The sequence below is a fragment of the Diabrotica virgifera genome, chromosome 8 (genome assembly GCF_917563875.1).
Source record: "Diabrotica virgifera virgifera chromosome 8, PGI_DIABVI_V3a".
In the NCBI taxonomy this organism is placed as follows: Eukaryota; Metazoa; Arthropoda; class Insecta; order Coleoptera; family Chrysomelidae; genus Diabrotica; species Diabrotica virgifera.
The window spans coordinates 88342410-88369363 of NC_065450.1; the positions used below are offsets into that span (position 1 = coordinate 88342410).

At 31.0% G+C, this 26954-nt stretch overlaps 1 protein-coding gene across 1 annotated transcript in view; it reads left to right on the forward strand.

Moving 5' to 3' along the window:
• Nucleotides 1-26954, forward strand: part of LOC126890790 (glycine--tRNA ligase) — a 62113-nt gene that overhangs the window by 13546 nt on the left and 21613 nt on the right. Inside the window, exons 6-9 of the mRNA XM_050659979.1 lie at nucleotides 968-1182; nucleotides 5696-5860; nucleotides 12975-13228; nucleotides 21468-21592. Of these exons, the coding sequence (XP_050515936.1) occupies nucleotides 968-1182; nucleotides 5696-5860; nucleotides 12975-13228; nucleotides 21468-21592 (759 nt within the window). The remainder of the gene's footprint in view (nucleotides 1-967; nucleotides 1183-5695; nucleotides 5861-12974; nucleotides 13229-21467; nucleotides 21593-26954) is intronic.

Sequence of the window (26954 nt, forward strand, 5' to 3'; positions counted from 1 at the left end):
TTTTTCAATTCTAAATCATTTCAATTCAAAATCTAAATAATTTAATTTAATTCAAGAATGCCAAAAGCTTAATCCGTTTAGTTAGTCGATCTTCGCACATAATGACACATTGCCTCCGTGGCGAAGCGTTTAAGGCGAATGAACCCCAATATACCAACCGCGCTGATAGCTGGTTCGAATCCCAATAAAAACTTTTATTTTTTTATTTTTTTTTATACATTTTATGATTGTAAGTATATTTGTTATATAATTTTATTTTCAGAAAATACGTATTTAGTTAAAAAATGTTCAGAAATCATTTGTGGCATTTTTAATGTGTTTGTGTGTGTTTTATTCTTTTATTATTTTAATTTTTGGCACTGTTTTAATAAAAATGTTTGAGAAGTAGTAGGTATAAATTAGTTTAATATTTAACTAAAATATAAATAAAAAGTATATTAATTTCGTTTAAATCATATAATAGAAGTATAACTTCTTACGTGCGTACAAAGTACACACACATTCTTTTTTTATTTTATTTTTCCAATATTCATAGGCTCTTTGTATTTTTTGTGGATGTTTGACAACTCTTGTTCCAGGTTGTCTTTTCTTAAGACATTAACTTCTTAACAAACCCTTGTATATTACCAATATAATTAATGTATAATTCTGGCATTCTCTCTTATCTCCTTTTTTATGTTAGTAGATCTCTGTCCTTGTCTTTGCATATCGTCAATTTCGACTTTTTTATCGACTCTGTGCTTTCTTGTATTCTTTTACAGATTTTTCTGCTTTCGCGTCTGTTATTATGCTCTAAGATTTCTTGTACTTGTTTTTTCAAAGCCTCTCTTTTTTTCTTCTGCATATTCTAGTCGCTTGTATTCTCTTTTCGTTATAAATCTCCCTCCTATGTCTTGTGTTTCTTTGAAGTTGATTAACTTTTTCTACTGATATGAAATAGGTGTGTCTTAATGTAAGTAATTTTTAGGTAATGCATTTAGAAATGAAATATCTCCACGATCTGGCCTCATAAGAGTTAGGGAATTTACAATGGCTGAAATTGAACATTTTTGCGACCCTAGTGATAAATCTCATCCCAAGTTCGATAATGTGCGAGACACACAACTGTTATTGTACTCAGCTTGTAATCAGATGGATGGAAAAGCAGCTGAAAGGAAAACTATTGGTGTTGCTGTTGATTCGGTAAGATTTTTTCCATTTTTCGGTGAAAAGTAGATTCAATTTAAACGAGTATTTTAAGTTTTTTCTTTAGAATAAGTAATATTAACTCTTTAAAATAAACTGCTCGTGAAAAGTTAGGGATATAGAAAATTATGCTGATTTTCATAGTTGATTTTTTCGCGAACAGACGGATTCCGCTTTTATTTTTTATTTTAGCCTTTTCTTTAGTATTTACACAGTTGTGCAAAGGCTTACTCAAACTTATTTTTTGTACTTATACCGGGTGGATGAAAAAAATGTTTTTCTTGTGTTAAGTTTGAGAGACCCTGTGGGGAGAACGAGGTACAAATGTGAGTATACATCAGAATAATATTGTAGTCTTATGTTTTGTGAACATGCTGTTGTTTGAATGTCCCTGATATCTTTAGAAACAAAAAAAAAATAGACGGTTTTGTAATTTAACATGTGTTTTAACCGAAACAAAAGTTTGAGACACCTTGTAGGGAGAAAAAGGCACAAATGTGATTATACCCGGATATTATGTTGTAGTCTCATATTTTTTGAATATTTTATTTTTTTAATTTTTCTGATATCTTTAATAACAAAGAAACTAGACGGTATTACTCTTTAATATGTTTTTCTATGTTTCACATGTGTGATGTGACGCATGTCGTCAGTTAAAACACATATTAAAGAGTAATATCGTCTAGTTTCTTTGTTATTAAAGATATCAGAGAAATTAAAAAAATAAAATATTCACAAAATATGAGACTACAACAAAATATCGAGGTATTTACCTTTATGCCTTTTTCTCCCTACAAGGTGTCTCAAACTTTTGTTTCGGTTAAAACACATGTTAAATTACAAAACCATCTATTTTTTTATTTCTAAAGACATCAGAAACATTCAAAAAACAAAATGTTCACAAAACATAAGACTACAATACGATTTCGATATATACTCCCATTTGTACCTCGTCCTCCCTACAGGGCGTCTCAAACTTAACATAAGAAAAACATTTCTTTTCTTCCACCCGGTATAAGTACAAAAAAAAAAGTTTGAGAAAACCTTTGCATAACTGTGTAAATACTAAAGAAAAGTCTAAAATAATAAAAAAAAATTAGCGGAATCCGTTAATCTGTTCAAGAAAAAATCTACTATAAAAATTTAGCAGAATTTTCTATATCCCTAACTTTTGACGAGCAGTTTATTATAAAACGGTGCAATTTTCCGTGTCACTACGGAATTGCATGAAAATTTGGATTTAGGTTCTTCTTAATGTTGTTCTGAAGCTATTTCCTTGTGGCATTTTTATAATTAACTATTTAGATGGGAAATAAGCCACAATTAACTAGAAAAAAATAATTTTATTAACGTTTCGACGCCCAAATCGGGTGTCGTTGTCAAAATACAAAATACTACTAAATTAACAAAAATGTTGTTGCTTAGTAAAAATTCTTCTAATAATTTATTTAATCTGACTCATTTATGTTGGCAATTCAGACATATATAATTTACTATGGAATCTCTAACGCGAGAGTTTTACTGTCACCGTTGCATTTGGTTGTTTTTTAAAGGCAGATCACATGCTATGATTTTTTGTGGCGGATATTCTTGAGTTGGGGTTGATTTCATGTAATCGAATGAACTATCTTTCAGTAAAGTCGTCCCAGGAACGCAACTCATAAATATTGGCAATATCATTTTAAAGTCTTCTACTTTAAAATGTATAATATATTATGTCTGAATTGCCAATATAAATGAGTCAGATTAAATAAATTATTAGAAGAATTTTTACTAAGCAACAACATTTTTGTTTATTTAGTAGTATTTTGTATTTTGACAACGACACCCGATTTGGGCGTCGAAACGTTAGTAAAATTTTTTTTTCAAGTTAATTGTGGCTTATTTCCCATCTAAATAGGTTCTTCTTACCTTCCACTTCATTTTTGGACTTGTGCCGTTCGTTGTTTTTACTTGGGAGGTGAAAATCACTCCTTCTCGGGGGTGAAAAAACATACCTTTAAAAAAGTCGGGAAATGGATAAACTGACTAATTCTAAGCAACTTTTGTTCTATAGAGTTTTTTCGCAAATAACTCAAAAAGTGTTTTATCGAAAAAATATTTTTTTCAAAAATGTAGCTTATAAAAAACGAAAAAAAAATGGTGTATGTATGAAGACTATGGACCCAGTAGAAGCAGAGTTGTAGCCTAGGTATTTATTCGTCAAATTCCAAATCGAATACTTTTCGGTGAAAACTCATCAAAACTGTTTTGAAATGTTAAAAAACCTTTATTTTGTTTTTTAGTTAATAGCATCAAAACTAAACAAGTTACGCTTAAAATAAAGTTGGTCCCTTTTTTTGTAAAGAAAATCGTGAAAATCACCCCCTCATTAGCATCGCAAATGAAATTAATCGTTCCAGCTTTACAATTTACTTATGTACTGTTTGTATAATCTGTAAATTTCACCGGTTTACAGTGCTTTTTTTTTAAAGGGCTTGAACGAGTCAGTAATCACGAGTGTATGTAAATTTTGAAAAGCCATATCTTAAGCAATTTTTGTCTTATAGAAAAACAAAAAAGAATGTGTGTGTACTTTGTACGCACGTAAGAAGTTATACTTCTATTATATGATTTCTTAAAAATAAATATACTTTGAACAGTTTGTTTTAATTTTTTTTAAACACCAAACTAATTTTGTGCTTACCGCTTTCAAAACAATTAAAAAAAGTATAGGATTGCACTGGATTGGAACTCAAGACCTTTCGATCTCTGGCCGAATTAGTTGAGGCATTGGAGCACAAAAAAGGCCTTACTGTCGATTTTTGGCGCAGTAAGACGGATTTTAATGCAGTTTGGTGCGTTGGATTCGTGAGAATGTCAGGAAATTTTGTGAACTAATGTAATGAATAAGAAATCTGAAATTGCATTTGTGCATAAGAAAAATGCATTTCAAAAGTGCATTTTGGAATAGGCAATTATTATAAATTTGCAACTCGGTAAATAGTTGGGCAACATCCCGATTAATTATTTTAATTATTTTTAATCATTTTTAAGTCCATATAATAGTCTAAGATGTCAATAACCATTAATAATAAACAAAAAAAATTTTCCTTATGGGGAATCGAACCAAGTACTAACACGTCCGTAACTAGATACACATACCGCTAGCCTACGCAGACACTTGCTAGACACGGGCGATATTAGGTATAAACAAAAACAAATAGGTAAGTAAAAATTGTAAAGAGAATTACTACATACTTAAATATATTATAAAATTAATATATTCCTAAATTTTAGAAGAAACATTTGTAAATAGGTACATTTATACAAAACATTCGAAAAATCGACACTTCAATCATTCAATGCATTGACTAAATGCTATACCAAATACGCTACGAGGACTGTGTCTGTATCGGTTCGGACGTACCTAATGACAATTCACGGTAACAAACAGAAAAGGTGAATAAATATACAATAAAATGATTTAATAATACTCATCTTACTCGTGAGGAAGATAAATCCAAAGACACAAAAATTATAATAAATATATTTACTAAAAACACTAATATATTCTTTTCACACCTTTTTTTGCACTGATATATTTATACATAACTAGAAAGATTTTAGCAACTAAACGCCATACTGTGTGTGTGCGCATGCGCGCAGAATTATGAAATTTTACTCTCAATCGCGCCTAAAGAAGTATAAATTCAAAAATCCAAAATATTCAGAAAATCAAAACCTACATTTTTTTATATTCTTCGAGATTTTTTATCACTAACACTTTTTAAGTTATTTTGAAAAAAAAATGCATTTATTTCAAAATTAAAAAAAAAAGATACTTTTAAACCAATTTTTTTCAAAAATAAGCTCTGAACCGGTGAAACTTACAGATCATAATAAACATTATATAAGTAAAGTAAATTATAAAGTGATAACGATTAATTTCATTTTAGGATGCTAAATAGGGTTAAAAATAGTGATGTTCATGATTTTTTTACCAAAATAAGCTAAATTTTTCCTAAGAATATTTTTTTCGATAAAATATTTCTCGAGTTATTTGCAAAAAACCGTCTAAAAACGTGGTTTTTGTTGAAAAAAATAAATATTTTCACTCGCAATAACTCGAAAAGTATTGACTGAGTGAACAAACTCTATAGAATAAAAGTTGCTTAGAATTACTCAGTTTATCTATTTCCGGATTTATTTTGAACGTATGTTTTTTTACCCCCGAGAAAGGGTGGCTTTCACTCCCCAAGTGAAAGCAATCCTGGACCAAGTCCAAAAGTGAAGTATAGGATAAGAGGAACATAAAGTGAAATGTTCAAGACACTCCAAATCGGTCATTTACTGACCTAGTGCGGACGATATTAATGGTTACAGAAGTTTATGGATCAAAATCGAAATATTATTCACGTTCGTTATGAATCCGTTATCAAAATTGCTCTATTATACTGAACTTTTGTTTCATAATTGTATATTAGCTCTAAAAATCGGTTATTTTACTTTTTCGTGGTTTATTTTGTAGGGTCTGGTGGCAAATCAAACTTTGGGATACTTTATGGCCCGAATCCAACAGTTTTTAGTAAAATCTGGAGTTGATCCAGCAAGATTAAGATTCAGGCAACATATGGCAAATGAAATGGCACACTACGCATGTGATTGTTGGGATGCTGAATGTTTAACCAGTTATGTAAGTATTTAATGTTTTGTTTTTTAATATAACTTGGTTATATTAAAGTTGTTCTTAAGAACAATAATTCTGTCCACATTTGTTAATTTGTCACAGTTCTTACTTGTTTGGTACATGTTGTAAATAACATCACGAATACCACCCACAGTCAACACTTCTGTATTGGTTTTAATTTTGTGTATGACCATTTTTAGGTGGTGAATCTGTATGGAAATATTTTCGTTAATTCGAGGGCTGAGAACCACATGGTTCCAAGCGACAGTTTGTACAAAACTTGTTTTTTAACAGACATCTATTGTCTTTGAATTCTGCATCGAATGGTATTGAACGTTCTGCCATTCGTTGACAGATAGCGCCACAGTCAACAGTGAAATCTAGTTCCAAGCGCACGAATTGCTTTAAAGTTAAAACCATATGGTTCCATGTGTAGTATAATTAGGACACCCTATATAACATATGTTTTTAAGTTTTAAATAACTTTTATCAAAATACAGTAATAGGGTATTAGCCCGATACGAAGACACTCACACTTGACCGTGAATTAGAAACGTGATGTATTAATATTATGTCGGGTATAAATGCAGTGTAGGTGAATTTAGTAGGAGAGTTTATTATTAGATACTTGAGTTGTACAAATTTATTGGCATAGGTTAATGTGATGTTATTGTACTCAGTATTTAATTAATGTAAGGTAGGTCGTTACTGTTATATGTAAACACGTTGTTATGGTTAGTTATTGATGGTGTGGATTGTAAATATAATGTATCTGAACCAAGAAAGAGAGTTTTAATTAATTTAGACCTAAAAGGCATTATGGACAACTTATTTATGACACATCTACTACACTGAGAGTATTGGTGAAAGTTAAATGTCAGTTTTATCAGTTAAAATTATCATTTTCTTGTTTTGCAATGTTCTCTGTGTCCGAAAATGAATCTTGGGAGGATTATTGTAGCTTCGTTTCTGAATATCTACCAGAAAATAGCAGTGGAAAATTATGAAAATAATTTGATTACTGAATTTGAATAAATTAATTAAATATAATAAATAAATTAATTAATTAAACAAATAAGTGTTGCTGGCTAAATGGGCGCAGATCCCAAAGGCCGAAAAAAAAGAAAAAAAAATTAATCAAATTAATTACCTAATTAAAATAATTAATTTGAGTAAATTTCTACTCCTCGTCAATTTTCTTCTTCCTTTGTTTTTAAAAATTCTTCTAACATCATGGTATATATTATAGGATAGGGTATAGGCTATTATTCTAAAGGCAATAAAGTCTACAATGATGACATAATATGTCATAATATGACGTTTTCAAAACTTTAAATTTATTTAGAGACACCAAGTACAGCGCTTACAGTGCCCTAAGGTTCCAAGTACAAGTGTAATATTTTGAAAAAACCATGAAACTTGCATTTTATACCACAACGACAGCATTGATTTAAGAATCACTGTATTACCAAATCCTTAAACAATAATATATAACATATCTGGCAGAGTATAATTTTGTCAGAAGCGTTTTATTTGACAGCAAACTTTAAAATTCGTTTCCTGAAAAATGTTGTAAATGTAGCTTGGAGCCCTATGGTTTTCAGCCCTCGAATTAGTGCTGTGTTAAATACCATTTTTATTAAATTTTTTCAAAAAAAATTGTTAAAACATTGGTTTAACCTAGAGGTGCCTACTTACTTGAGAATTTTTCTCCAAACGATCAGAGCGCGCTGTAGCAAATTGCTCTAGTCAGTACGTGTTCGCGAGCAAAATTCTGCCGAACCAAACGAACCGATCATTTTCAGAGGAGTGTCAACAACCGTTGAAAGATCAAAAGCCAACAATGTTCGTTGATGTTCAGTGGGTAAGGGCGTACTCCAGATTCTCTGAACGCTGTGAATAGAACGAACACTTACAATAACCTGAGCGTTTACTTGTTAGTGCGCGCTCGACTCGTTGGGTTCATTTAGTTCGTTCGAAAAAAATGCTTTTTTCACTACGCACTTTTACATTATATTGTAGCGGTTTTACTGTAATAATAAAACGAGCGGTTCGAATTTAATACGAATTTATTTATTTATACAACTTTACAGTACCGACTTCTATCTATAACTAACTTTATTTACAAAATGGCCCGTTATTTATACCAGCCGTTATTTTGTAGAATGTTCTGCCCATCTCCAGTCACCGCATGGCCTTCGCTGTCGAACTCTTGTGACGAATTCATTCCCCTCGCGCGCCACTCGCCGCGTCATTCATCCAGATGTTTCTGTAAACGTCTGGCTGTCGACACGGAACCTGTTACTTGCGGTCGGTAATTCGTCACAATATGATACCGTCAACCTATAATAATTGGGAACTTACACATTTTGTTATTACATAATAATGTTTAGTTTTGTTTAAAAATGAGATTTCCAAAATTTCACGCTTCAAAAACTCATAATAACTTAGAAGTACTTTAAAGTCTTCTGTGATTTAAAATAGTTAAAACGACCCGTGACGTCACATAGTGAACTTTATGTTTAGGTATATTCTTCTTCTTAATCTTTAGTTTATTGGTCTCCACTTACTTGGGTATTTGGCCAGCTCATCGTCGCGGAATAAGCGAAAAATATTTTTATTCTAATGACGTTTATCCTATGTCTTCTTCTTCTTGTAGTTTCATGGCCTCCACCTCTTAGGTACTTGGCCAGTCCTCGTATTTAGACTAACTGGAAGGGAATCCTCTTTTCAAAGGGTCTGGATTTTTCCATATTCCCTTCCTTAAATTCATTGTGATATGATTTTCAAATAACTATTTTTATTTTATATTTTAATTTGAAATATTGTTAAAAATTGATTGATCTTTCTTAAGGTTTGGTCATTAATATTATGTAGGAGATTTTGTATTGAAATGGGGGTTGGACTTCCTATATTAACAAGTTCCTGATACAGGTCAAATTGATTTGTTTTGTTAATTGGGCATTCAAGTAACATATGAGTTATACTTCCTATTTGTCCACATTCACAAAAAGGAGTATCAATACAATTAATTTTAAACAAATGGTCTGGTGTGTGACAATGGCCCGTTCGCATTCTAATAATTGATGTCAAGTGCCTTCGATCTACAAATGTGAATTTGTGGAACCAAGGATTTTTAGAAAAATCACTTTGGCATTGTTGATACCATTTCCCTTTAGTTTTAAACTGCTTTTTCCATTCAACTTTAAACTCATTTACAATTTTTTGTTTAATAAAAGGCAAAAAGTCAAATTTATCTATTTTAATGTCTGCAGGAACATTTAAAGTCTTGCTTATATTTGCCAATTTATCAGCCTCTGTATTCCCCTTTACTCCAGTATGGCCTGGAATCCAAGCTAAGATTATATTAAATCCTGCTTCCATTGACTCAATAATGAGTCTTTTAGTTAGGTTTACAATATGGTTGTTTGTCCCCCAGGTGGTGTTATGTAATTTTTGGATAGCACTTTTAGCATCTGAAAAAATTATTGCTTCTTTAATATTTTTTTCAATACAAACAGATACTGTCTTGTTAATTGCAATAATTTCTGCAGTGCATATTTGAGTGTGCTCATGTAATCTGGATGCATAGTTATAATTGTTTGAAGGTATGTGTACCCCAAAACCTACTGTCCTCGACTCAGGATCTAAAGAACCATCTGTAAATACCCATGTATAATTTCCATATGAAGCTGAAAATTCATTAAGAAATTCCTGATGAGATAGGTTTCCATCTTTTTGTGGGTTGAGAAAATTGTCTGAAATGACCCCGAAATGTTTCAGTTCGATCTGAAAGCAGGATTTAATGTTCTCTTTATATAGATTAATAAGGTATTTGTCAAAATTATTTTTGATTTCAATCAAATATGGTGGCTCTTGTGATTTCCAAAATCCTATTTTATAATTTACTTTGGTTCCCAACTCTGACAGGATGTCGTTCAGTGGATTTTTCAGATCAGCTAGGATTTTCAGATAGAACTTAGCGCAAAGTATTTTTCTTCTTACATCTAATGAAATTTCTCCACTTTCTGCTAACAAAGCATTAGTGGGGGTAGATCTCATACAGCCCGTGATGATTCGTAAAGCTTTAAACTGAATTTTTTCTAATATTAAGAGTGGGGACTTACTACAGGGTTTTAATATTGCACATGAATAATCCAAATGGGGTCTTACGATTCCTTTATAAATTAATGAGAGTGTATGGGGGTTTGCTCCCCACCAGGTTCCACATATTGCCCTCATTATATTCAAACCTTTTCGAGCTTGTGTTTCGATACGTTTAATATTTTCAATCCAGTTAAGTCGATTATTGAATATTGTCCCTAAATATTTAATTGATTCTCTAATAGGAATTATCTCTCCCTCTATTTTTAGCGGAATAATATTGTAATAATATATACCAGTTTGTTGAGATTGGAGTTTGATACAGTTTTTGAAGGAAAGGAAAGAAGGTTTACTATGGAAAATAAAAGAAAACTTTATAAGTGTTGTTTAGTGCCATTTTGTAAAATTTTTCTATGTAATTAAAATAGTTCAAACAATCAAACGTATTTCCTACTGACGTTTATAATGTCTAATTTAAAATTATATACAGTTTTGTTTACTTTGTTGCTGCAGAATGTAAACACACAACCATATGACGTCGCGACGGCTTTTGGGCTAGCTTCCTTAATTTGAATTTAGAAGCGTCTTTAGGGGCCAAACTGAACACAAAAACAACTTTTTTATCTTTGATACATGTTTTAAACTATGTTCTGTTGTGATTTATAACATTTTTTTTTCGAATTTAAAATTTTATGCAAGTTCCGTATTGTGACATAATTCAGCGTAGTGACTCCGTTCCCAAAAAGCCGAATAGATAAAGGAATTCATGGCTCATCCTAATTACGATTTTGCTTAATGACTATACAGGGTGGGGCATTAGTGTGACAAAGTCCAATTACTTGTTTGTCGTAAGAGATAGGAAAAAAAGTTATTGAGGTAAAAGTTGGGACACTGATAGGACCATAATTTAAAAATATTTTCAAATATACAGGTGCGTGCGTATTGACAGGGTGATACAAACTTATGTTTTTTTTTAAATAAAATACCCTGTATATTTTTACATTTTTGGATTCTCCTCAATGTTTGCTTTCTTAAAATATAAGATTTTGTAATATTATACGACGTATTTTAAAAGTTAATTACGTTTTTTTTGTTAATTTCGTAGCAACATTTACACCCTGTAGAATTGTAATGATTTGAAATCAAATGTTTATTTTAAACGATTTTTAATATAGTGTACTATTGTTATTAACAGTATAGCGAAATGTTAAATAAGAGTATACAGGGTTGGTCGAAACTCGGAATGAGTATTTTCTGAGTTTTCTTAAATGGAACGCCCTGTATTTTACTATTGTAGTGAAATGATATTTTATGGTACTTTTTTATTTCTTAAGCATTCCCTATACCTCAGTGCTTTAATTTGTAAGTTATTCGTGATTATTTAAGCCAAACATTAATTGCAATAAAAATTACTTGAAATTTTATTAGGTGGCCGTGAAAATATTCAATCAAAAATAATTTTTGAAAAAAAATACATCATAATCTAGCCTGATCCATAATTTATTAATATTGGATGAGATATCCAAATAAATTCGTAGTTAAGGTTGTTGGTGCGCAAAATATTAATAAAAACATACAATATTCTACCTAGTCGGCTATGGCACTAAATTTCCTTAAAAATTGAACATTATACTATTTTTATAGTTCCAATTACTTGGTTACCATTACTAATATGAATTTTTCTAATGAGGAACTGACTAATAAGGTTTTTGTGCTAGTGGAGTATAACAAAAATGTACTACTAGCAATAAGAATTTTTCATCAGAAATTCCCTGATAGACGACAACTAAGAAGAGATACGTTTGAAAATATACTAGAATGGTTTCAACGGACTGGACACTTAGATTATGATAAATCTGATCGAACAAAAACTATTGTAAATGAATAAAACAGGAATTAAATGTAATCCTTAGTGTCACTGAAGATCTGCATATTAGTACAACCGTTCTTACAATCTGAGTATCTAGTCTGTTGAAACCGTTTTAGTATACTTTCAAAAGTTTCTCTTCTTGGTTGCCGTCTATCAGGGAATTGCTGATGATAAATTTTTATTGCAAGTAGCTCATTTTTGTTATACTCTCTAGTAACTAGTCTAGTAATGGTAACAAATCAACTAGAACTATATAAATAGTGTAATGTCAAATGTTTAGGCAAATTTTGTGTCATAGCCAACTAGGGAGAATTTTGTACGTTTGATTAATATTTTAAGCACCAACAATCTTAACTACGAATGTATTTGGATATCTCATCCAATATGAAAAAATTATGGATCAGGCTAGATTATTATGTATTTTTTTTTCGAAAAATGATTTTTGATTGGATATTTTCACGGCCACCTAATAAAATTTCACGTAATTATTGTTTCAATTAATGTTTGGCTTAAACAATAACGAATAACTTACAAAATTAAAGCACTCAGGTATAGGGAATGTTTAAGAAATAAAAAAAATACCATAGAATATCATTTTATTACAATACTAAAATACAGGGTGTTCCATTTAAGAAAACTCAGAAAATACTCATTTTGAGTTTCGACCCACCCTATACACTAAAATTAAACAGTTCGCTATACTGTTAATGTTTAACAATAATAGACTATATTAAAAATCGTTTGAATATAAATAGAAAATTTGATGTAAAATCACTATAATTCTACAGGGTGTAGATGTCGCTACGAAATTAACAAAAAGCGTAATTATATTTTAAACTGCCTCGTATAATATTACAAAACATTATATTTTAAGAAAGTAAACATTCAGGAGAATACAAAAATGTAAAAATATACAGGGTGTTCCATTAAAAAAAACATAATTTTGTGTCACCCTGTCAATGCGGACGCCCCTGTATATTTGAAAATATTTTTAAATTATGGTAGTATGTGTGCCCCAACTTTTACCTAAATAACTTTTTTTCGTATCTCTTACGACAAACGAGTAATTGGACTTTTTCACACTAATGCCCCACCCTGTATATTATTCACAATGAAAATAAAAAAAATCAATATTTTTTCTTTAAGGGATGGATAGAATGTGTCGGATGTGCAGACCGATCTGCTTATGATCTTACCCAGCACACGAATGCCACTGGAGTCCGATTGGCGGCAGAGAAAAAGTTACCAGAACCAAAAATAGTCGATGTAATCGAAGCACAAGCAAATAAGGGATTATTAGGGAAAACCTTTAAGAAGGATGCAAAGACAATCACGGATGCTTTGGCAGCTTTAAAGATTGGCGATGTTGAAGCACTAGAGGGCAAATTGGGAAGTACAGGGTATGTAAATTCACTAAATATTATACATAATATGTTATTTATCTACAGTCCGTCTAATATACTTATCGCTGCACGTCATTATCTAAGTCAGAGATCTAAGTTGACATTGTTGCCCAATTACAAAAAATTCTTGAATTCATTTTAAATTAAATATATCACATAATTTTTGCGGAAGTGGATTATACAACAAAACAAATTAATATTCAATGTAAATAAATAAAACCTTTAGAAATAGAAAACAAGAATTATAATCTTACGTTAAAGTAAATAATAAAAACAGTAAATATAATAAAACACATACTTATAGTAAAGAATAAAAACAAATATGAAGTGTCATCACCGCAACTGTTAAATAAATGTTACCAGTTTATGCCTAAATAATATCACCTTCGTTCGATTACAGTTACAGTGTGTTCCGAACAAATGTGCTTCATAAAAACGCTTTATAATCCATTTATACAAATTAAATGAAACATATTATTATGTATTTCTTTAAGTTAACATTAACAGAAATCTTCAAATATTATTTCTACGCGTATATAATAAAATATATCTAGTGGCTGTAATTCCAGTGTACTCGGCAAAATGATTCTAAAAAGAACACACCTACCGCCTAAATATTTCGTGTTGGTATCTGTGGCATCACGGGCTATGACGCGGATGACGTACAACGGTAAGTACATATATTAGACGAAGTATATGTAGTTAGCGTAAGGACCCACTTCTGGAGCTAGGTTGTATCTTGCTTTTATTATAAAAACAACTGGAAAACAAATATCAAAAAATTAATTTTATTATTCGAAAAACAATTTATATTAACTGTCATTGAAAAATAATCCAATTGTTCACATCCAAATTGAACAAAGGCCTTCCCAAATTTCTTCCTGTTCTGTCTGTCTTGTGTTTCCTGCCGTCAATTCCCAGCGATTCTTTTGATGGCATCTGTCCTTCGTGTAGGTGGTCTACCTCTACTTCTTCTGTATCTACACTGTAATTTTTTGAGTCCACCGTCCGTCATTCATCCTAACCACATGGCCCGCCCAGTTTCACTGCAGCCATGCTATGCGCTCCAAGTTATCTGTGACGGCTGTCCTTCTTATTTTCTTGTTTCGAACCCTATCTCTGAGAGTCAGTCCAAGTAACGACTCTTCCATTTTCCTTTAGGCCACTCTGGGTTTGTTGTTGTGACCTGAGTTAAGACCATAGATATATTAACCTGTATATTATGGGCTCATGGGCTAATATGGGCCATGGGCATGGGCTATTATGGGCTAACCTATGGGCCGCTCTGTGCATCGAGGTGTAACGCCGATATCAAGGATATTGGTCAATATTCATTTTGAGTGGTCTAGCCATCTTTGTCCGTCATATGAGCGATATCGCTTAGTAAAAAGAGACTGCCGCGCGTTACGCTTTTTTGCGCAGTATGCCTTATCTACGGTTAACATGTCTCTGGTTAAGACAGGTGTTTCGGCACCGTAAGGCATGACTGGAAGCTCACATTGGTCGAACATATTTTTTTAATAATGTGGCATTTTGCTATTGAAGGTCTCTGATAGAGCTCCATAAGCAGCTCAAGCTAAAGTGATTCTTCTTTGCAGTTCAGCAGTTTGATTGTCCCTGACAATTTAGATTTGATAATCTAAGTATAGTAGGCTATTGATTATGTACTATAGAAAGGAACTACAACGTTAACGGGGTTTTAATATTTCATATGGTCAATGAATCTCTATATATAAAAAACCGCAGAGTGCTACCATTTAAAGGGGTGCGTTTTTGAGAAATGGGTGAATTAGTCCATGGGCACAGGTTACATTAGGGTGAGTTCTATGCACTTTTGGTACAAACACGTCTACATAAAAATTGTTCCTGGTTAAATTTCCTATCTAAATATAACTTTTTACCGTCAAAGATACTTTTTTTACAAAAATATATTCAAAAGAAAAAGCACAAAGAAACACAAAAGAAAGAACTTTTGTTTTTTGTCCCATAACTTTTGTCCACGGGGATATAGGTATAGGCATTGCTTCACATAAAAAACTTACATATTTTCTCTTTAAAATGGTGTTTGGTAAAGGTCATTAGGATTTACAGTTTTCGAAATATGATTTTTCAAAGTTCGCCACTCACAGCAATTTTGGGCAATTTTCCTTGTTATTTCGCAAATATTGTTCTGTAACTTTTTTCTACGTAACTTTAGGCATATGCAATGGTACATGTAAGAGGAATAGAAATCAATTACCTTTAAAGTGTTCTACTGTATAATGTTGTACGACTTCTTTTAAAGAGGTTATCATTTTCAAGATTTTATACTTTTAACGAGTTTTTATATTTTTTACGATTATTTTTTAAATTTCCCATTATAACTTTTTTTTCTACATTTAGGTATATATTATCATATATAATAAAAAAGAAAGCTTATTCTGTTTACTTCAAATTGTGTATTATAAAAAATCTGTGATTATTTTTGAATAAGATATGCTTTTTCAAAATGTAATTAGAACTTGCAACGTTTTTTGATTTTAGGATTATTTTTTAAATTTCTCTATAACTTTTTTATGCGATTGTGTGTTATGATTGACTCGGCCATGCAAACTTCAAAATATGGATTAATTCCAAACAAAGCTCCTGCACCACAAGCTTTGCTTGAAAAAATAGCATGTAAATGTACCAACGGATGTACAAAAAACTGCGGTTGTAGGAAGATAGGAATTAGTTGTTCAATATTCTGCAAAGGGTGCATGTGCATGAGTACTAATTGTGGGAACTCGATAACTGAGGTGTCAGAGGAAGATATTGAAGCTAATGCTAACGAAGAGATGGACTTTGATTTTGAAAATTTTGTAAATGTCAACGTTTAAATAATTTTAACTAAAGTGATGTTTTCTAAGACTAATGTTTATGTAATTTTTGTAAAAGAAATAATTTTAAATAATACAGGTAAAAAAAATCAAAGATTCACTCGGTTTCCATTATTTAAATATAGATGATACACCATTTTAAAGAACAGAAAGTAAGCCCTCTTTATTGAGCAATATATAGTATATTCATGTACGAGAAAAAAAAGTTATAATGAGAAATTAAAAAAAAAGCGTAAAAAATATTTTTTTATATTAGGTATATAGTATATATAATATAATATTATATTATATATTATATAATAATATTATTTTATTTTTATATTATATTATAAAAAATCGTTAAAAGTATAAAACTTTGAAAAACCATAATCTCCTTAAAAAAAAGTCGTACGTTATACAGTAGACCATTTTAAAGGTAATTGATTTCTATTCCTATTACGTGTACTATTGTATATACCTAAAGTTACGTAGAAAAAAGTTACAGAACAATATTTGCGAAATAACAAGGAAAATTGCCCAAAATTGATGTGAGTGGAGAACTTTGAAGAATCATATTTCGAAAACTGTAAATCCTAATTACCTCTACTAAATAATATTTTAAAGAAGAAATGTGTAGGTTTTTTTTCTGTAAAGCAATGTCTATACCTATATCCTCGTGGACAAAAGTTATGGGACAAAAAACAAAATTTCTTTCTTTTGGGTTTCTTTGTGCTTTTTCTTTTGAATGTATTTTTGTAAAAAAAAAGTATCATTGACTTTAAAAAGTGATATTTAGATAGGAAATTTAACCAATTTAACCATAGAACTCACCCTAATGTAACCTGTGCCCAGGGACTAATTCACCCATTTCTCAAAAACGCACCCCTTTAAATGGTAGCACTCCGCGGTTTTTTCATATATAGATGTCCATTGACCATATGAAATAATAAAACCCCGTTAACGTTGTAGTTCCGTTTAGCTATCTTATTGTGAATATAATCAATAGCCTATAGGTACCGTTTATATTTATGAACTTATGCTATTTTTTGCAGTCAACTTTTGGATTTTCGCTTGGTGCCAAATTTGTTATGTATTGCGTCTTTTCAAAATTTATGTTCAAACTTCATTAAAGGCGGCATCTAACTCAATAAGTATAGTTCCAATATCTTTTAAGTAGTGATCTGTTATCAGAACCATGTCGTCCGCGAATCTTAGGTGTGAGAGCATTTCGCCGTCGATATTTATTCCTTTTTGTGTAATTGTTTGAAAACATGTTCCAGAACTGCCGTAAAGAGTTTGGGAGAACGTATCTCCTTGTCTAATTCCTCTTTTGATTGTTATATAACGTTCTCCACCTTGCATCTTCATCGTATATCGATATCTGTACTTCTAGCTCTGTCTCATAGTGTCTTACCATTGCTTTTTCGAAAGGTTTTCTTCTCCATTCTCCACCATTTCGAGAATTTTTTTGTCCTTTGTGTCAGGTCGTGTTTCTGCTGCGTCTGCCTTTTTTTTTTATAAAATGTTCGTTATACTTCTTTTTGTCGTAATTTGTCACTATGCACCTCTGAACAGATGAATTTATAATAATAATCGTACATTTTCATAATTTGTTACATTCTATCATGGTCATGCGATGACGTTATAATAAAATTACATTACGTCAAATTGGATGACTTGCAGAGAATGTACAGTCGGAAAAATGAAGGAATACCCATGCGTCATCGAAGATATGCATACGAATAAATCAAAAATTTCTAGTCAAAACAAAGTCTAAACTAAGTTAATACACCCATACCTCGCTATACGGCATTTCGCTATAACGGCCCTGTTCAAATTACGGCACGGTTTCGATTTACGGCCTAAAATGTTTCGCTATAACGGCCCCATGTTGTCATCCTCGAGCAAACGCAATCTCGATGCACACTCTTTTCTATTTCCACTACTTGTTTATGCATAATTTGAAAATAAAATGAGATGAGGCCTCATCCAAGGAATATGTTAACATTTTAAAGGGAATTATAGAAAAAAATGGTTATAAACCTGAACAAGTGTTTAACGTAGACAAAACAGGACTTTGTTGGAAGCAAATGCCTCATCCCACATCCCATGTACATTTCAAAAACCGAAAAATCTGCGCCTGGTTTAACCAGATGGCGCCTAAAGAGCGATTAACTTTGCTACTTGGTGCAAATGCCACTGGTGATTTTAAGCTAAAACCACTTCTAATTTGTCAAAAAATCCAAGGCCTATTACAGGACTAAATAAAAATCATTTACCCGTTATATGGAGATACAACAAGAAAGCTTGGAGTTTGTAGATTATTTTTGGTTTTTGGAATCTATTATTATTTTATGTACCAGTGTATGTGCTTTTTGTATGTATTTTTGATTTAAATAAAATAAACAGATAAAATGCATTTTTAACGAGAAACCATGTAACATATTTAACAAATTTGGAACCGATCCCATTAAATTCTTATGAATTTGTATTAGAATAATTGATTCGTTATACGGCATTTCGCTTTGCGGCCATGTTTCGTGGAACGTATCTAGGCCGTAATGCGAGGTATGGGTGTACTGAAAATAAACGGATGTGACTACTACCCCACAGTACGATTTTTCGTTACGTAAGAATGTGTCAAAAATTTTTTCCGATGTTATTCTTTTTCTGATAATATATATTTATTGGTGATAAATGTTACTAGTACTACCGTAATTAAATATTTGATATAGATTAATAATACAAAAATAATGAGTAAGCAAATATAGTATTATGAATTTCTCCATGTTAAAGTTGTCAGTGGACGTAAATAGTAACAGGAATTTAAAAAATGATAAATGTTACTAGTACTACCGTAATTAAATATTTGATATAGATTAATAATACAAAAATAATGAGTAAGCAAATATAGTATTATGAATTTCTCCATGTTAAAGTTGTCAGTGGACGTAAATAGTAACAGGAATTTAAAAAATGTCGTTTATGTCAGCTGCATTAAGTGATTAAAATGAAAGTAAACTTAATGAATTCAGATCATTAGGTATCCAGATCATTAGGTATTCAGATCATTTTCCAGACATTATCTGCAAATAAATGTACATTCGTAAAAATATACTAATCTGTAATTTCATACACTATGATTGAAAAGTCAGAGTAATATGTACACGTTTGGCGAACTCATAGACAGAAGTTAACCATACTGACAGATGATTACTTACAAATTTTATTGACGCATTTTAATTAAATAAATACTTACCAAACCAAAAATACAATATAATATCAAAATAGCTCTTAAAAGAACTGAATTTATTCAAGTAAATACGACTGATTATTAAAATTTACAAACTCTACCGAACCTAACCCAGTTTCACTGTCAAAGTGGTAGAAATCGAATCAGTCAGATTATAGTTGATCGGCACGATTACTCGAATAGTAGTTTATACAATCATTATCTCTACTCATGTTGAATGTTTTTCTAAGAATGACATTAGAAGTACAGAAATAATCAAGTGTGAGTTTAAATTTTCTACTAAATTAATATAACTACGTTGAACAATTGTATCGCCGTCTCACTCTGTCAATTATAAATATGTAACTGCGTATGTCTTGGATAATGTTTTCGCTTTGTAGTCAACACTTAATAATCTATCTCTCTCGTTTGTTATTTATAGAAAAAGGCAGCAAATCCAAAATATGTGCTTGATATGATCGTTCATGGGTATTCTTTCATTTTTCCGACTGTATATACGCTCTGAGCTTCGCTGGTGGCGCTCCTAGCGGATTACTAATTCAACTTTCACCGGTAATTTTTAAATTTATTATTTAATTGTTAGCGCTTAATATTTACAACGCAAAAAAGTAATTAAATTGTATTCGATTTTTTTAAGATTTTGCTAATCATTTTGACGTTCTATTGATGAAATATTAATTTCTTACTTCGGATACTTCCACAATTATCGTGTAGATGGCGCTAAATTACATATTACGGAACATTAAAAAAACTTAAATTCAGTATTTAAAACGTAAGTATATTTAAGGTAAAAATATATACAACAGCTTTGACCAACTAATATTTTTTATAATTAATGTTTTTACTTTTAATTTTAAATTAATCACTTTGACATTTATGTCAAATTTCCGGTAAACGTTTACAGACTTGCCACTACTGGCGCTCGCGAATTTGTAAATATCCCCTCTACGTACGAGCTCACAGCGTATAAGGTACATTCCATATGTCAAATCACTCACACAAAAATTTGAGGATCTCCGATTTTTCTGAAATTTGGTGTATAGCTTCTGCGTAGCATAAAAATAAGACATTTGAGTGGTTTGAAATGGCCAACCCATAAAGTAATGGTCTATAATTAACTTTGTTTGCCGGTTGTATCGACTTTCAACGTGCAGCCATCTTTTCCTACTTCCATGAAATATTTGTATTCCCATTGCCATATGTTAGGGTCTTCTTCTTCTTGTTCTTTTGATGGGCTATTTATCTATTCCCACTCCGGATAGTATCGTTTACAAAAAAGATTATTTTACAAATTCTGGAAAAATATATAACCAACAATTTGTTATTGTTTTTAGTAGGAAATATAGACGCTAATAGAACAATTTTTCCCTGTAACTTTTCAGCATCGCATTTGTGTCTGACTTGGTGTTGATCTGAATTGCCTAACAACCTCACTTGAGTGGAAGAGTGGAGCAACTTTAGATATTTTCTTCTAAATGTCACGTGGTCGTGTGCATACAATACAGGCCTTAAATTATTGCATTTTATAAAATTACAGATCAAATCCTACTTCCCTGCTTACCATATTTTTTTGTAGAACATAAAATATTAATATGTTTACTATTAATAACTGAATCTTTTTAGAACTTATAAATAATATTGTGATTCAAAAGATTAACAAAATGTTATGTGACGGTTATTCGTTGTATTAGAACAAACCCATTTTGAATTCAAAATTATAAAATTGTGTTAACATGTAACAAAAAAAATACTTTTAATATTGAAATTTTCATAGGAACCGTTTTAAGTTTTAAAATTATAAATTTAACGATTTAATACATTAAAATTAAAAATTTTGTGAAAAAAAAAACAATTTCCAAATCAATGGTATCGAAATTTTATTAAGCCTGGATGCAGGCTTCTTCAGCTTCAAGTTTAATCGCTCCTTCCCCACTCTCCCCCAAGCCTTTATGCAGTCTCTCTCTACAGGATTATTTTGAAGTGACAAAAACCGTTATAATTGCTCCCATTTAAACTCTTCTTCTAGGAGAGTACCTATAGGTGTAGTTGGTGATATGCCTGCAACTTACTATTACTCCGCTATTTTTGGTATATTCTTGTTGTTGACTGTTTTTCTTATAGACAAATAATTAAGATTTTTTTATAGATCTTATGAGTTGGCAGTGGGAGATAAAAACTACACTCTCTCGAAGGATATGGTATCTGTGAAAAGATATCAAAATACAATGCATGTTGAAGAAATTATTCCCAGTGTTATTGAACCATCTTTTGGTAAGTTTGAGGTACTTTTCTTTATATGAGGCCATTATTTGCAAAACTCGCTAATCGACAACATTTTAGAAACATGTTCTTTTTTTGTTAATTTATTTCAATTTTAAATAGGAATCGAATGATACAAATTTCCCAAAAATCGTTCTTTTGCATACAAATGCTGTAGATAGATAGATAATATTAAGAAATGATAAAAAACCAATCCCTCCTTTACACGGAGAAAATGGAATTGTGTACACAGAAGAAGACAAAGCGGAAGTAATGAAAAACACGCTAGAAAGAGAATGTAGGGAAAATTACCATCCCGATGAAGATCTAGACTTCACAGAAAACGTCGAACGAACATGTAGAATTCTAAAAAGAAGAAAGGGCATTATAGGTATTACACACACCTCCCCTGAAGAGGTCAGACAGCTGATCAAGCGTACTAGTGCCAAAAAAGCTCCAGGACCGGACAAGATTACGAACAGAGCTCTGAAAATTCTGCCAGGAAGAACAATAGTCTACATAACAAATTTGATAAACAACATCTTAAGACCAAGACATTTTCCTGACAGAAGGAAAAAAGCTCACGTTATCATTATTGAAAAACCAGGAAAAAGGCACATTTCCACAGAATTATCGACCGATGAGCTTATTACCAGCAATAAGCAAAATCGCAGAGCGGGTCATATTAGCCAGGCTAAAAGAAGAATCTGAAGCAATCGGAACAATACCTGAAGCACAGTTCGGATTAAGATCCGAGCACTCGTGTAAACTTCAAGTGCTGAGGTTAACAGAATATATCACGAAAGGGTTCAACGAAAAGAAATATACAGCGGCCGCCTTTCTAGACGTCAGTAAAGCATTCGACAGAGTCTGGCACAACGGCCTGCTGGAGACTGGTGTGCCACAGGAGGCAGTGTTATCGCCATATCTATATACCATATATACGGCAGACACCCCAACTGAACCCTGATCGTTGCTAAGTCTATACGCAGATAATACAGCGATAGATTTTAGCAGTACCCACCCAGATTTTGCAACAATACACCTACAAAAAGCTCTTGATGAACTACAAGAATGGTGTGTGCAGTGGAAAATGGCTGTCAACCCTGACAAAACACAGGTCGTCAGGTAACAAAAAAGAAGAGACAGACCAAATGAGGTACTATCCCTATTTGATACCCAAACTGAATGGTCAAATCAAGGCAAATACCTATAGACTAAGAGCACCGGTGTTACCTTAGCCATAAATTTCATCCATAATTTTTTTTTTCATATTTTCAAAAAAATTTGGTATAAATTTATAAAAAATGAATAAAACAGATAATATTGACAAGAAAAATGTTATATATGTTATATATTTTTGGAAAAAAAATTTTAAACGGGCGATGTATTGACGGTGGGTAGATAATGCCACTCAAATTCAAAAATCCTTTATGGATGGTACGTTAGTCAACTTTTTTTCTCAGTTTTTTGTTAAATTCTCAAAGGAAATATAATAAAGCATAACATATAAAAAAATCGTGATAGAGGTATTTTCCAAAACATGCGATAAAAATTCTGAAACTTAGATGTATTGCGCGCTATTCGTTAATACGTCTCAAATTCAAAAATCCTTTATGGATGGTACGTTAGTCAACTTTTTTTCTCAGTTTTTTGTTAAATTCTCAAAGTAAATATAATAAAGCATAACATATAAAAAAAAACGTGATGGAGGTATTTTCCAAAACAAGAGAAAAAAATTCTAAAACTTAGATGTATTGCGGGCTATTCGGTAATACGTCTCAAATTCAAAAATCCTTTATGGATGGATCGTTAGTCAACTTTTTTTCTCAGTTTTTTGTTAAATTCTCAAAGTAAATATAATTAAGCATAACATATAAAAAAATCGTGATGGAGGTATTTTCCAAAACAAGCGAAAAAAAATCTGAAACTTAGATGTATTGCGCGGTATTCGTTAATACGTCTCAAATTCAAAAATCCTTTATGGATGGTACGTTAGTCAACTTTTTTTCTCAGTTTTTTGTTAAATTCTCAAATTAAATATAATAAAGCATAACATATAAAAAAAACGTGATGGAGGTATTTTCCAAAACAAGAGAAAAAAATTCTGACACTTAGATGTATTGCGGGCTATTCGGTAATACGTCTCAAATTCAAAAATCCTCTATGGATGGTACGTTAGTCAACTTTTTTCTCAGTTTCTTGGTAAATTCTCAAAGTAAATATAATAAAGCATAACATATAAAAAAAATCGTAATGGAGGTATTTTTCAAAACAAGCGAAAAAAATTCTGAAACTTAGATGTATTGCGCGCTATTCGTTAATACGTCTCAAATTCAAAAATCCTTTATGGATGGTACGTTAGTCAACTTTTTTTCTCAGTTTTTTGTTAAATTCTCAAAGTAAATATAATAAAGCATAACATATAACAAAAACGTGATGGAGGTATTTTCCAAAACAAGAGAAAAAATTCTGAAACTTAGATGTATTGCGCGCTATTCGTTAATACGTTTCAAATTCAAAAATCCTTTATGGATGGTACGTTAGTCAACTTTTTTTCTCAGTTTTTTGTTAAATTCTCAAAGTAAATATAATAAAGCATAACATATAACAAAAACGTGATGGAGGTATTTTCCAAAACAAGCGAAAAAAATTCTGAAACTTAGATGTATTGCGGGCTATTCGTTAATACGTCTCAAATTCAAAAATCCTTTATGGATGGTACGTTAGTCAACTTTTTTTCTCAGTTTTTTGTTAAATTCTCAAATTAAATATAATAAAGCATAACATATAAAAAAATCGTAATGGAGGTATTTTCCAAAACAAGCGAAAAAAATTCTGAAACTTAGATGTATTGCGCGCTATTCGTTAATACGTCTCAAATTCAAAAATCCTTTATGGATGGTACGTTAGTCAACTTTTTTTCTCAGTTTTTTGTTAAATTCTCAAAGTAAATATAATAAAGCATAACATATAACAAAAACGTGATGGAGGTATTTTCCAAAACAAGCGAAAAAAATTCTGAAACTTAGATGTATTGCGGGCTATTCGGTAATACGTCTCAAATTCAAAAATCCTTTATGGATGGTACGTTAGTCAACTTTTTTTCTCAGTTTTTTGTTAAATTCTCAAAGTAAATATAATAAAGCATAACATATAAAAAAATCGTGATGGAGGTATTTTCCAAAACAAGCGAAAAAAATTCTGAAACTTAGATGTATTGCGCGCTATTCGTTAATACGTCTCAAATTCAAAAATCCTTTATGGATGGTACGTTAGTCAACTTTTTTTCTCAGTTTTTTGTTAAATTCTCAAAGTAAATATAATAAAGCATAACATATAAAAAAATCGTGATGGAGGTATTTTCCAAAACAAGCGAAAAAAATTCTGAAACTTAGATGTATTGCGCGCTATTCGTTAATACGTCTCAAATTCAAAAATCCTTTATGGATGGTACGTTAGTCAACTTTTTTTCTCAGTTTTTTGTTAAATTCTCAAAGTAAATATAATAAAGCATAACATATAAAAAAATCGTGATGGAGGTATTTTCCAAAACAAGCGAAAAAAATTCTGAAACTTAGATGTATTGCGCGCTATTCGTTAATACGTCTCAAATTCAAAAATTCTTTATGGATGGTACGTTAGTCAACTTTTTTTCTCAGTTTTTTGTTAAATTCTCAAAGAAAATATAATAAAGCATAACATATAAAAAAACGTGATGGAGGTATTTTCCAAAACAAGAGAAAAAAATTCTGAAACTTAGATGTATTGCGCGGTATTCGTTAATACGTCTCAAATTCAAAAATCCTTTATGGATGGTACGTTAGTCAACTTTTTTTCTCAGTTTTTTGTTAACTTCTCAAAGTAAATATAATAAAGCATAACATATAAAAAAATCGTGATGGAGGTATTTTCCAAAACAAGCGAAAAAAATTCTGAAACTTAGATGTATTGCGCGCTATTCGTTAATACGTCTCAAATTCAAAAATCCTTTAGGGATGGTACGTTAGTCAACTTTTTTTCTCAGTTTTTTGTTAAATTCTCAAAGTAAATATAATAAAGCATAACATATAAAAAAACGTGATGGAGGTATTTTCCAAAACAAGAGAAAAAAATTCTGAAACTTAGATGTATTGCGGGCTATTCGGTAATACGTTTCAAATTCGAAAATCCTTTATGGATGGATCGTTAGTCAACTTTCTTTCTCAGCTTCTTGTTAAATTCTCAAAGTAAATATAATAAAGCATAACATATAAAAAAATCGTGATGGAGGTATTTTCCAAAACAAGCGAAAAAAATTCTGAAACTTAGATGTATTGCGCGCTATTCGTTAATACGTCTCAAATTCAAAAATTCTTTATGGATGGTACGTTAGTCAACTTTTTTTCTCAGTTTTTTGGTAAATTCTCAAAGAAAATATAATAAAGCATAACATATAAAAAAACGTGATGGAGGTATTTTCCAAAACAAGAGAAAAAAATTCTGAAACTTAGATGTATTGCGCGGTATTCGTTAATACGTCTCAAATTCAAAAATCCTTTATGGATGGTACGTTAGTCAACTTTTTTTCTCAGTTTTTTGTTAAATTCTCAAAGTAAATATAATAAAGCATAACATATAAAAAAATCGTGATGGAGGTATTTTCCAAAACAAGCGAAAAAAATTCTGAAACTTAGATGTATTGCGCGCTATTCGTTAATACGTCTCAAATTCAAAAATCCTTTATGGATGGTACGTTAGTCAACTTTTTTTCTCAGTTTTTTGTTAAATTCTCAAAGTAAATATAATAAAGCATAACATATAAAAAAACGTGTTGGAGGTATTTTCCAAAACAAGAGAAAAAAATTCTGAAACTTAGATGTATTGCGGGCAATTCGGTAATACGTTTCAAATTCAAAAATCCTTTATGGATGGATCGTTAGTCAACTTTCTTTCTCAGTTTCTTGTTAAATTCTCAAAGTAAATATAATAAAGCATAACATATAAAAAAATCGTGATGGAGGTATTTTCCAAAACAAGCGAAAAAAATTCTGAAACTTAGATGTATTGCGCGCTATTCGTTAATACGTCTCAAATTCAAAAATCCTTTATGGGTGGTACGTTAGTCAACTTTTTTTCTCAGTTTTTTTGTTAAATTCTCAAAGTTAATATAATAAAGCATAACATATAAAAAAATCGTGTTACGTATTAATCGATTATTCGTATCGAAAAATCGTATTAACGAATACCGCGCAATACATCTAAGTTTCAGAATTTTTTTCGCTTGTTTTGGAAAATACCTCCATCACGATTTTTTTATATGTTATGCTTAATTATATTCACTCTGAGAATTTAACAAAAAACTGAGAAAAAAAGTTGACTAACGATCCATCCA